At 43.2% G+C, this 13,385-nt stretch overlaps 1 protein-coding gene across 1 annotated transcript in view; it reads left to right on the forward strand.

Moving 5' to 3' along the window:
• The first annotated feature begins 7,961 nt into the window (after positions 1-7,961).
• The window catches only part of Otp (orthopedia homeobox), a 35,675-nt gene continuing 30,251 nt past the window's right edge, over positions 7,962-13,385 (forward strand). Inside the window, exon 1 of the mRNA XM_076423136.1 lies at positions 7,962-8,225. Coding sequence (XP_076279251.1) covers positions 8,180-8,225 — 46 coding nt within the window. The 5' untranslated portion in view covers positions 7,962-8,179. The remainder of the gene's footprint in view (positions 8,226-13,385) is intronic.

Raw genomic sequence — 13,385 nt, forward strand, 5'->3', positions numbered from 1 at the left:
TGTATTTCAATAATGCGAACGTTCCAGTGATCCGAATCATCTTGTCTCATGGCAAATGGTAGGATAACTGAAAGAGTACAAAGTAACGCAACTATGTGTCACACATGGCCTCATAGAGTGTCGGGAACATTACGTATTTGTCCCATCATGGAAGGGTTAAATGACCAACGATTGGTCGGTCGATTAAACGACGAAAACGGGAATTGATGAGGTCGAAGAGCGAGACAACCGGTCGTCCGGACCGGACATCGGGGGCCAGAGGGGGTTGAGGATCGCGGAGACCGAGAAGCCGCGAGTTGCCTCGGCGAAAAGCCGCGTAAACGCGCGTAGGCCGGTCGATCGGGCAATTAAGCAAAAGCCGGCCGCTTGTCGAGTGGCAAAATATTTGCAGAAACGTGGCATCGCCGTTCGGAAACTCGTTGCCTGCCCCGGAACTGGAATGTGAGATATGGCTGGAACTCGACCGACGTCCAAATGAAGCACGCCCGGAGAGTCGGCAAGTGCCTGGTCGGATATTATAGACCTGTGAACGAGGCTGAGGGGGCGGTTGTCGCGTTAAATTGAAACGCTCGAAGGTAACGTCTAATGAAAGCATACGAGCGGAGCTAATATCTACCCCACTAGAATGTAATAATTTCGGAATGGTACTTCAGAGAGTGGCCGTACTTCTGCAACAAAGGTTTAAGCACGCGTGCAGCTATTTGGAATCGTGCGTTGCGAAGTCATCCTCCTCCTCCACCTCCTGCATTTCCCACCCACCGTGTATACCCTGTTACCCACCCCCAACGCCGAGCACCACGGCCAACCACCCCACGGGCCAGCACGACGGCCGCCGCCGCCGCGTTGCGCTGTAAAAGTAGCAGATACAGGCGATTTATTAAAAAGTTCATTCAATAATACGCACCGGAGAGTTTCGCCGAGCCCCCGTTGGCGTTGATTTCGTTAGCCAACCAGCCGACGCGGCGAAGGCCAACCGAAAAATCAAAACTTGCACTTCAACCACGCTCGATCGGTAATTGCGCGATCCGGCACCGTTCGGTTCCCTTTCCGTTCTTCGTTCTTCGCGATTTCGCGAGTTCTGCCGGTGCAAATTGAACGACGATACGTGTTGAGGGGTTCATCTCGACGGTCCACGAAATTTCGAAACATTTTATTTTCCTGATGGATTATCTTGAAAGGGAATTTGGGAAACGCAGAAATTCAGAATGTTGTAGAGCTATGTGTGCGAATAGTGTAATTTATCTTCAGGGGGGTGAAATCATCCTTGAACGGGATGCCGAATTTTGGTTTCTTAAATCGTCTAGTCTGAGAACAAACGTAAAATTCTCAACAGTTGAACTCGAATGTTAGTTCGATGCATAAAATGAAAAATCTAGCTGCATTCGTTTGTCACTTGCAATTTCTTTAAAAAATGTAACACAATATGCAGGTCTTGTAGAAATACAAAAAGAATGCGGGAAAAGTGATTTTCGATTTAATTGAGTAGACAATATGAGAAAACGTACCTTGAAATTGATGTTGCCTAAAGGAAACAATTAGATACACTGTATCTGATACAGGGTTAATAGGTCTGTGCATGTTGAATAAAGATCGGCTAACAAATTTAACCATTTTTTCCTCACTCCGACTGGAAGCAGGTCGAATATTTGGTATAGCGTTCGCTTAGATTTTTTGTTCACGCAACGAAATCCCAAGTGAATTCGAAACCGTGTTCCAGGAAAAAGAGCGCGCTGGAAAGTGTTTCTAATCGCAGGGAACGATAATACAATCGGGAGCGCGTTGGTTCCGTAAAAATCCATCGCGCTGGAGCTTTCAGCGATCAACGGTAATCGGATACAGGCGTTTCGGAAGCTCGGCGTTGAAAAGAGTTTTCAAGAGTTGCAGCTAGAAGTGCGCGCGTAGAATGAATTTCAGTTGGAGGGCCGTATTCGGCCGCGATTCTGTGTGCGTGAAAGAGAGAGAGAGCGAGAGAGAGGGAGGGAGAGAGAGAGAGAGCGAGAGAGAGAGATAAAGAGAGAATGCGTTCTCGCGCGCGCGCGCGGGCATGTTCGCACTCTCTCGCCAGAGGTACGGTGTTAAAGGGTGGGGGCACGAGAGCATGTGGGCGCTGTAAGCACAAATTGCCACAAATTGGAGAAAATTGAATGAAGCTTACAGCTTAACGAAGGTACTAAATCCTTGTGGAACGACCTACCTTAACATGCAGCCCATTTTCGTGATAAGTGAAGAGATGTCGTGCGTTTAAAACATTCCATTGACAAATCGCAATTAACACGATTCGAACCGTTCACCTGAACCAAGCCGTTCTTCCGTGCGAAACACGTTTCGCGGCTCAAGATTTTTCAGATCTCTCCTACTATCTCTCTGACAGGCATTGCAAAGCGTTGTGTGCTCTCACAATGAAAATCCCCCACTTTCTGTTTTCATATTCATTTTGTGATTGAGACATGAAGAAGAAGTCGGAAAATCACTATAGTAGAAATAGTTCAGCGCTGCACGTGTACTTATTTTTATAAATACTATTAAATACTAATATTAAATAGGTTCCTCAGACTGCAGTGACCGCGATTGATTTGAATAAAGCTGTTGCGGGGATGAACAGGACAAAATGGCGGTCTGAGACTGCAAAGCGATCGGCAGAGAGTCCCAGTGATCGCGGGACGAATCGAAGTAACAATCGCTGGGAATCTCTCAAGCAACGGGGAACGATTCGTGCCGAGATAGAAAGTTTCCACCCCCGTTCGAAAAGAAGCTTTTTATTGGAGTGGCTTCTTCGTTAAAGGAGCCCCCGCGCTTTCTGAACAGTCGTGGAGGATCGAAATCGAGGGAGGTATCGGGCGGCTGTGCGGAGAGGATTGAAAACGGAATACGGGATAGAGGGGTCAGGGGACAACGTAGAGGGGGCGGGGAGCTGGTTGAGGACGAAGGTGAAAGAGTGGGTGGGAAAGAGGCAGGGAGATAGGTTCCCCTATTTGTAGCAAACGGGAGACACTGACGAGAGCCGGGGATGCGTGCTAGACGCGGAATATGTCTGGCGTATGTAGAGAACCTCGTACACTCCCTCGGGATTGTTATGGGGGCATTCCGGCTTCTGGTATGTAATATCAGAAATTCCTGTCTACCTGTGTGTCGCCTGTTGCCCGTGCACGTTGTTCCAATTCGAACAGGCGGGGCACACGGTGCACAGCCTCGCGAAAGTGGTATTACTTCTGCCGGGTTAGAGGCCCAGAAGGGTGAGCTTGAGTATCTGGCCTCTCTCTGATACGTCCAATATTCGGAGGGCGAAACTATGCAAGTTCTACGACAAAAATTAACTAGACGAGGAGGACCCGCGAATTCGTTTGTCGTCAAACGAATCCACCGCGCCGCGAACACAAACCAGCTGGTCCCGTTTTTCATCTTGTCTTTGTGCGGACCGCTGCTCAACCGCGCCTCTTCTACCCCTGAATCCCGAAAAATGCTTCCAGACTCGACGAATCACCCAACAGAGATTTATCATGGTTTTTCAAAATTTTTCATTCGCCGAATTTCTCGCATTTTAACGCGTTTCATCGAGCATTTCCTTTTGCATGCAATACCGTCATTAACTAATCCTGTTCGACTTCCAGTGGGTGAAGAGTTAAAATGATCACGAGGTTAATATTTAACGTGTTCAACTACCGAACTACTCATATGTACCATCAATTTGAAGTGATTTAACGAAAATAATGTTAGGAATTAAAAATTAGTGATATAGTTGTTCACATGAATATATCAGAACAGTGAATTTTTAAAATCAGGGAAATAATGGCCCGATCGATATACCAGCAATATTGAGTTTCAACACAAATTTGTTTGGTTGCAAATACATACATAAATACGTTCTAATTCTATAATAAAAAATAATAGAAATAAAATGCTTTTAATCAGATTCCCCCAAGTATCGAAATACTTGCGGATGGCGGATGGTGTTGTATGTCGCAGCGTGTCGTTGCCAAAAAAATGTCGGCGGCAGAGCTGCACAGCGTGGAGAATTGGCAGCGTGGAGGCTTCCGCTATACCAAAAACGGACTACGGTTTCGCAACGCGGAAGGGTAGTTTTAGCCAGAGGCATCGGTTGTCTGCATTCGACACATTGTCAATTTGCCAGTGCTCGTCTCGCCTGTTTAAAATCGATCGCGCACAGGCACATATGCCTCCGCCTGCAAATACATTTCTGATACGAAGATAAAACGAAGAGCCGCGGACGAATTAACGATCGCCTTCGTCTTTTCGTAAACTTCGGCTCTTTATCCGAATCGAAAGTTCTGAATGCATCTGAGGAGTCATTAGAATCGTTTAGTGTTATTGTAGAACCGAGTATAACGCGATCAAAAAAATTGGAGTACAGTCTTTTTAATTCCCCTATACTGGACAATTCTATATTTTTATACTTTTAGGAAATACCGTAGTTTCTCCCTTATTTTTTTTAATAGATATGTAATCATTTAATCGGGAACATAAGTATGTACAAGCATTGTTATTGTCTCTGAGGATCATATTGAAATTAAAAATTCTGAGAGAAGTTTGGATTGTTCGATCCCTATTTTGGTTACAGCTTGACCTTTTTTTCGGACTTGCGATATAGTCATTATTGTATTGTTAAATCCATCGTTTCGCGTCACTTTCCCTTCCTCGGTGTAGGAGTAAGAGCACGGGTACGGCACGCATTGAAAACATTCGGGGTTCACGTGTATGCAAGTACATCGCTAATCATATTAAAGATAATTAACGTCGCCGTCGAGTAATATTCGATCACACAGAGAAATTTCGAACCGCGCCACGGCAATATTCGAGCGATGAGCGGCAACGGTCCATGGGAAGTGGTGTAACCCCAGCGATTCCGCTCGGCCCTGGACGCGCGACGTTTCGAAAAATAGCCCGGAATTCTATGGTGTAATGAAACAGACAAAACCGAGGAATTTGCTGTGCGATTCATCCGTAGCAATCCGTCCGTATTTCAAATATCCATCCCGTGCGGCGTTTGCAGTTTTTACCATCACCGAACACACCGGCGGATGCTGTTTCTACGCTGGCAAAACTTTATTACCGTCCAATTATCGTTTCGCGGCTGCCTCGAGGAACGACGATGCCTGAAGTAGACACATGGTGATAACTAACAACAGGATGAATTATAGCGCAAACAGACTCGAACCTCACTAGACGACTGCAAACGTCTTCGACAAAAAAGCGCAATACTTTTGAGTAGATATACATATAAACTAAGAAGTAGACTGAAACTGGAATTTATTTTCTATCATAATATGTGTGTTTAATATGTTAGAAATAATATTTTAATTTCTTCTAATGTTTTTACTGGTTTAAATTACGCCTACTCATTTTTGTTATAAACACATAAAATCCGCTGTCTAACATACTAATAAGTTCTTCGAAAATGCTACGGAAGAAGGCCGTTTCAATATTTCCTTCATTATGAATGTCACTGTAAATATTTATAACATAATTTGAAATAGCATGGAAAATAAATCGTTTTAGATTTTTTACAGTCGTCGATGAATTGTTGTACCAATACATAGAATATCGATATGAGTTGTGACCCTCGGATAACCTTGACTGTTTACGAAGCATCATGAGATGATAATATAATATTTTAGTAAAGCGCACCTCCGCCAGTATGGTCGACATGTCAGAAATTAAAACAGGCCCACGCGAGTACGTTCCAAGAACTAAACCGTAAGATGAATTCTAATAGCTACTTCCTTGTTCTTTGTTTCGTCCGACGAAGCAAAGCGTCGAAGACGCTCTCTCAAAGCGCAACGTCTCCGATATTAACTCTGCGTTATAAATTATTTTCATATTAATGCAGGAATGTCGAACTGACGAAGCGTTTCTGCCGTGTTTATTAAATTTCTTTGACATCCGCTCCCCCGAGCAATATGGCTTCTTGGCACGTGTGCGTGTCGCTTCCCCAAGGTCTCAACTCTCCCGAACAAGGAGAGCATGATTTTCCAAAAGCTTGACCTTAAACCCACAGTGGTGTACTAATACTAATACTAATACAATTTATTGTTCAATTAATGGCAAAGTTACTGCGATCAATTTCGACCAATTATAACACAAAAGTATAATAAGGTGCTCGATTGCCCATACTTCTTCGTTCAGAATAATTACTGTGAACTGTTAACGCCTCTAGGTTCAGTGTGAAATAGTGAAAATAAATGTGAAGAATATACGAATTAAATTAATTTTAAAAACTCGAATTACATTTCACATCAAATTAAATATTTATAATTGTTATGCCACAAAAACGATTTTATTTAATTAGCTCATTTATATTCGAGATTAATATTAACCAATATTTTAAACTTAATTACCCCTGAAATAATTGTGAAATAGAAAACCTATCCTGAGGATGACACGAAAATACTAATACGTACAACAGTGGCATAGACTGTCGACAAATGGCCTCAGTAATTTCGAAATATAAAATACTCCCCTACTGTACCTTGCAGAGCTGAATCTAACGAATTAAAGTATCGTCGAATCCAATGCAAAGATACCAATGGCAATAACATCGGGCCTAGACTCTGGACGAGCGGTCTGCGAGGTTTCCGAAAATCCGTGGGACGTGACGCGTTTCACCCAGTTCCGTGATCCGGCGGGACCGTAATTCCCAATCGTCGCGATAAATATCCCGGCAGAACGGGCGCATTATACTACCCCCGAGCGTCGCGACTCCTTCGATAGGACGGGAACGTAGTCTACAATAATAACGTATGCCAATACACCTGGGCGCCGAAATGTTCGCGAGCTCGTCTTGACGCGGCCGACATCCGTCTTCGGCGGGTTGGCACTTTATAAAAAGGGGTAGGCTATTGAATTAAAAGGACGCAGCGAATAAAGCGGATGGCAGGCTACGCGGGCACGGTTTGCTTCGCGGAGCAACAAGGGCGCGAGGTGAGCGTAGCAGAGGGTGGCTAGCGACGGCAGCGAAACGAGGACGCTGGAAAACGCGGCGAAAAAAGCTTGGCGGAAAGGAGAAGGAATCCTCTCCTGTTCTTCGCCCCCTTCGCCACCCCAGCCGCCCCCAGCATCAACCGGACGCCGTGCTCACCGGCCATAAAAATAAAATTTCAATAAATCTCCGGCAGGGGGTAAGCTAGTGGGGCATCCAGAGGGCGGGCTACTCGCTCATTGGAGCTGCGCCCGCGGCGGTTACCGCCTACCGCAAAACAGAGACAGCTAAACTACAGTAACCTGGATAGAGTTTACCTCGGGATATGGACAGCCCCGCCAACCACCGTAGTCTGCCAGCAGAGACTCCGCTTCCACTACCGCTTCTCGATTTCTTTCGACGACGCTGTCTCTCTTTCCCTTTCATCCCTAGCTTCGCGGCCGACTTGCCGAGCCACGCGCTTCTTACTCTCCTCTTCTTCTTCCTCCTCTTCTTCTTGTTCTCTTCACCCGTCTATCCACATCCCCTCTAACAATCTGCCTCGCAAAGCGCTACCGGAAGTCCGCCGATTTTATAAACTTCGGGACACTACGACGCCAAACCCCAAGAGGCTTTTTAGATACAATCTGCAACCGATCAAGATCTATGTATAATTTTCAAACATGTACCCTTCGGTTCCCGAAATGTATGATCTTCTTCAAGGTACAGCTCTTAGAGTTCTCGAGCGATTTAGGTTCAAGGACAGTTGATGTTGCTGAAGAAAATTTTCGTAGGAACTTTCTGTCGCGTTCTTGGTCCGCGTGTTTCGCCAGCTCGGGGCTAGCTACGGTCCTGGGTTTGGCGGCGAGTCCGAAGCGTAGCAGCGATTTAATATCACGCCCACAAGCTGCTGGCAGAAGCGAGACCGGCCTAGCCGGAGCCACGAGATGAAAGAAGAGAAGTGTAGGAGGATGGCTCGCTCTGAACAGAGAGAGTGAGGGACACCGGCGCCGATTCGGCGAAGGTGGGGGAGCTCGGATATGGCAGCCAGGCAGTCCGCTGTTTGCCTTGCTGGGGCACGGGCCGTTTCTCGGTTTGCGTCTCAAAGTTGATACTGCACTGTCGCGGGCTAAATCGCACCACCATCCCCTTTCAGTGATACGCACGGTTCACGGAAGCTTCTTTGCGAAGGTGACGTTTCGCGGTGACACGCGGGTTTCCAGTACCGCGGATCTTTGTGACGGGGTTACGCTCCCCGGGAACGGCATGCTCAACAACATCTCCGCCGGCGGCTTCGCACACGGTATCACTGGTAAGTAGCTGAGGACGATCGGACATTGTTAGGACACTGTGGAAAACCCAACAAGTAGGCAGTTCATTTATGAAAATGACGGGCTATTTGTACACCCCTCTGATGCTCTTGTTTTTGTACTTTGGCGGGCTCTAACACTAGAACTACCGGACGTGTTAAAACGACTTGCCCTTTCTCTTACTATTACATTGAAATTCTCTCGCGAACTTCTGCATTCAAGCTCATATTATAATGAGACCAATCTCCTTATTGTTATAAAGTGATACGATTAAATTGCGGTTTAGCGCTTGGTAGTTCTAGTGGTAATGTAAACTGCGGAAGGGGTTCGGTATTTTTTAAAAAAGTGTGTTGTTCTCAGAACAGCTTTTGGTCGGTTGTTGGAGTGTACAATTCTGAAAGAGTTCGCGTGTTCTAGATTGTATTGTCTAGGTATTGACGATTGCATTGTCAGTTTTGTGGGAAAATTAAAGGATCTCTAGATATCTTAATACTTGTGCTACCGGAAGTTTCAGGTAGCCTACTAATTATGAGAAAACCTGCAGTTGTTTGTCTTTAATTTTGTTAAGACTTTAGTATTCCTGTTGCGAGGAAATAAAATAAGGAATTGAAATCGTCAATGCCGAAATAATTTTGTAATACAGACACCAGCCATTTTCCAAAGCGATCAGGTACAAGGAATTCGAGAAACATTATGCACCGTTTTGAAAGATGTTCTTTGGAAGAAGGCTCTACTAAAAATCAAATTAAAGTTTGGAGTCAATGTACTAACTTGAATGAAGCGCTAGGATATTTTATGTTTCATCGCATAGGGGGTAAAGGTTGTGAATCTTTCACATAGGGCGTTCTTTCGTCGCATTTGCCTAAGCAGTTATTGAACAGATTGTACAAGATTGATCCCAGATTTGTATAACACGAGTGTTCGTTTTCTCTAATGTTCCTCTGATCTTGTGACGCTAAGTCATGGTTTCTAAAAATGGTTAAGTTCTTTTTAAGTACAGAAGGCAAACTGTTAATTGAGCAATCTTGTGTAGACGAACGTGCCTTCTCTCCTAAAAACTCGAAGAAAAATGAAGACTCTTTCTAAAAGGTTGTTTGAGGTAGTATTAATTTCTGCAGAGATTCTTCTCCCAATAAGAACAACCGAGAACTTGTGAATGAAAGAATGTAAAATAAGTTCATAAATTACTAATAAAAAGAGTAGCTTTCTGTTTACATGAAGTAACAATTACTTCTCGTGCAAATATTGTTTTGGTGTTAATTAGAATCGTAATTGGTCAGAAAGATAATGTGAGAACACAGGCAAGTTGTCATTTGATATTACCACCTCGAGAGAGCAACGTGACGTTACATTGTTCTTGGCTCTTAACAATTGTTGATTCATTTTTTGCGGAACAATTTTGAATCGGATATGAACCGCGCGGAGAGTGAAGAACGATAGATGGTTTTTTATTGCTGACCCATGGAGTTGGATGCGAAAGATTGATGCCAGATTTGTGCAGTTTTCCCGTGTCATTATTCTTTCTCCGCTATTTTTGTGCAATATTTAGCTGCCGGCCATTGAACAGACTGTTCATTTTTCTGGCGTGAGTGTTCACTTCCCTGAAAAAGAACAATCATTGCGCGTTACATTTCGACGAAACTGAAAGCGAGAGAAAACCTCGTCGGTAACTGTTCAATTTATGACGTTGCCGAAGAATCTATGCTGGTTTGATCGTTTTTTATTGCCCAAGGTTGTTGAAACGCTGAAAGAGTGGGTGATTCTTAGCGACGGAGAGGATCATAATCTCCACCGTCCAAATAGTAAATTGAAGAATGTGTCTACAATTAAGATAACTCCTGCCTCTCATTTAATCAACTAACAAACCAAAAAACTTCCTCCATGATTTACCTACCTGATATGGTGATAAAAATCCATTTATTCATGTCCCAGAATCTGTAGTTTCAATTGGCTGTCAACTTTCAATTACATGAATATTCTGAAGTTATCAGAAACAAAAATACAATCATTCAAAAAACGCATTCTCGACAATGTACGATTTGTTGTTACTCGCGTTCATGTTTTGTCAACGAAAAAGTTGACGGTAATGAGACCAAGGTAAAGTTCACGGTGACAGCGCTTTAAGTGACCATAAGTGGACACTTGATACCTTATCGATTATTTTATAACTTACGCTAGAACAGCGTGAAAGTTTCTAACTATATTTGACGGATCTTTTCTCCTCGTGATTTAAAATCGAATAGCTATAGTTGCGGTATGGTGTTACATGAAGTTGAACATTGACAGACTTCAAAAAGCAGCTTGATTTCATTGTTTATTATAATTAGACTGCGGTTCTTTATGCAAAATAAAAAATGTTTCCATTGATTGCAAGACACAGGAGTCAAATAACAATTTCATTCTTCTTTTAATTATATTACTAAGGTGAAACTAATACACTGGTGGCCCTAAATCTTGTTAATACCTCCACTGTTTTAAATTGTACGTGCCCATTTTTGTCATAAATACACAAAATCCGCAGTCTAATTATATAATGCAGAAATTTAGAATCGCGCCGGAAGCTAGTCCTTGGCCGTCGGCACTGGTTGCTTCCGTGCATTCTCATCGTCCCTCATAGATTAGGTCACAGTTAACTTCAATACTGAGCAATTACTTTCGCAGAAAGGATAACAACGTTCAAAATGTAGTTTACATTTCGCTAATTTTCCCATTATTTTTAAAAGCAATTCATGATAATCCCGTGAAATTTAGATGGCGGTAGAGTAGCGGAAACTGCTCGAAATATGTCTTCCACATTCTATTGTATTTTAACACTAATCGTTAGCATGCGCTTCGCGTATATACCCCTCGTAAAATATACAACAGCAAAATGAACCAGATCCTGCAAATCGCTGTTCACACAGATAACAAATGCGCATAATTCGCACGATTTCATTTATTACCCGCCATTACACGATACATATTTTAAGCTCACTTTTACATCATTCTACTCCCGAATGAATCATTCGCGCCGCCATTTGTTGCGGTCATAAAATTGCGTCTCTTCGTAACTTTGATTCAATTATTATAGTTATACTTTTATTCATTAACAATTAAAAATAGTTGTTGCGCTACGGATACTTTTGTAGTATTCTTCACCAATGTTCGTTTAGATTAGAAAACTTTCTCTTTATCTTGATATCCATAAAATTGCAATTTTCATGAAGATCCACATGTTTCATAAATATACAAAGAGGCAATTACTATTATTGTATAACAGCCAGTATCTGTTGTGTTTCCTTATAAAATATTCATCCATATTTAATGATTTATCTACGTCCTCTCAACAAATCTGCATGGAACAAAGATGTTTGCTATCACGTCCTTCACAGTTCTGAACCATAAAAATGGCTATCATAATTGGATGGCACACGTCCCCCGAACTTGGTGGCAAAGAGGGTTTAAGAGGTTCAGTCTCGCAAGGGTTTTTCATTCTTTAATCAATTTGGGAGCAGTCTTGTAAAAACAGGTTCGCCTAGATCGCCGAGCATAATAAGTTCAAAGGGAACTTTGGAAACGAGAGCAGAAGCGTTCGATTGTTGAAACGCCGCGAAAGTTCGACGGTGCTGTTACCCATTCTTATTAAAATTCTTTGAGATTTACGCGTGTCCAAGTATCCGGAGGCGAAAGAGAGTCGGACACTCCGTGAAGAAAAGGAAAAAAGTTTGGTCGCACGTAAAAAAACGAGAAAACTCGTCGCCGACAACACGTGGCCGGCCCGTTCGCTTCTCTCCCGCTCAAGGAAACCGCTTCTCGAGTTTGATGACCTTAATTACCTCAACACTGATTACATTAGGCGGAAAGTTACGGAACGATTTAGAGTTGGGATGCTGCTACCGATAGAAATTGAGCGACGTGCGACGCGTTCAACTCGGGCCCAGCACGCCAGTTTCGTCCTCAGTTTTGTCCTCTAGGAACAAGCTCTCTGCGGCTTATTTAACACAAGACCAAACAAATCTACTTGAAAAATTACACCGAAAGTGTGCGATTGTGTTTTTCCCAAAGTCACTCCGTTTGTAAGGAGTTCGAGTTCGAGTTCGAAAGTTCCGTGCGCTACCGTACATTGAGTAGAAACGGTGAGCAATGGTCAGACGAATTTGAAACTCAATTTCTTTATGATAAATGTTAGGATATTTTTTTATATAACAGCAATATATTGCTAATTGGTCACTGTAGGAAGGGTTGAACTCTTTGATTATTTGTCTTCGTGGATTTTAATTTAAAAATAATGTATAAACTATCCCAGATTTTTTTAACAACTTTCAGACTCACATTAGTTCGTTTGTTCCTCGCTCGAATCGGTGATGATGTTTGAACAAAAGTTGTTGCAAATTTGAGAACTCCCGTGGGAGGTCCGTGACGGTGACGAAGTAATTTCACGGCTGGGATTAATTGTATTTGGTGCCATCGTCGATGGGACTGAGACAACGAGTCGTCGATCGGGATTGCGACGTTTGGCATCAGCGTGTCAGTCATGCCGTTTTCGGCTCGGTAATGTGATTTATGAATTTATTAATCAGACGCTTTCGAACGGACGGCTGTCAATCAGGCGATTTTTAAGCGGGCGTCGATGCCGGGCGTTTTCGGTGTGTCGTTATTGAAATGATTTTCGTCGACGGAATATTGAATCAGTCCCCGGGCAACCAGTTTTTACGGTCTCGCGTCGCACGGGGAAACGAAAACGGGGGAAAAAAAGAAGACACGGAGAAATAATCGAGCGCGACGTACCCTCTGCGCAGCCTTAGGTATTATCATTTTAATTCGATTAAAAAATCCGATAATCCGATCAGGTGCAATAGGATTAAATAATCTTTCTAGGAGCTAATAAAGGGTAAAGCACCGACGAGCAAACAAAGGAGTCGCTGATACACACAATCGCTGTCCTCCGCTTCTAAACCGCGACTAATAACTCTAGAATAACGATCAACATTTTTACGAAAACCTATATTTGCTACTTTACCTTTACCCACAAGTTAAACCTTTGGGGACAATTGTTACTGTATAATTTAATTATTTATATTCGCAAAACATCTAAAGACTTTTGATTGAAGAGTTGAAGACTTTTGGTTAACAGCAAACTCTAACAGACTGTGGATCTTTATACGTGACACTTTAAATGTCGA

The sequence above is a fragment of the Lasioglossum baleicum genome, chromosome 5, assembly GCF_051020765.1.
Source record: "Lasioglossum baleicum chromosome 5, iyLasBale1, whole genome shotgun sequence".
Taxonomy (NCBI): Eukaryota; Metazoa; Arthropoda; class Insecta; order Hymenoptera; family Halictidae; genus Lasioglossum; species Lasioglossum baleicum.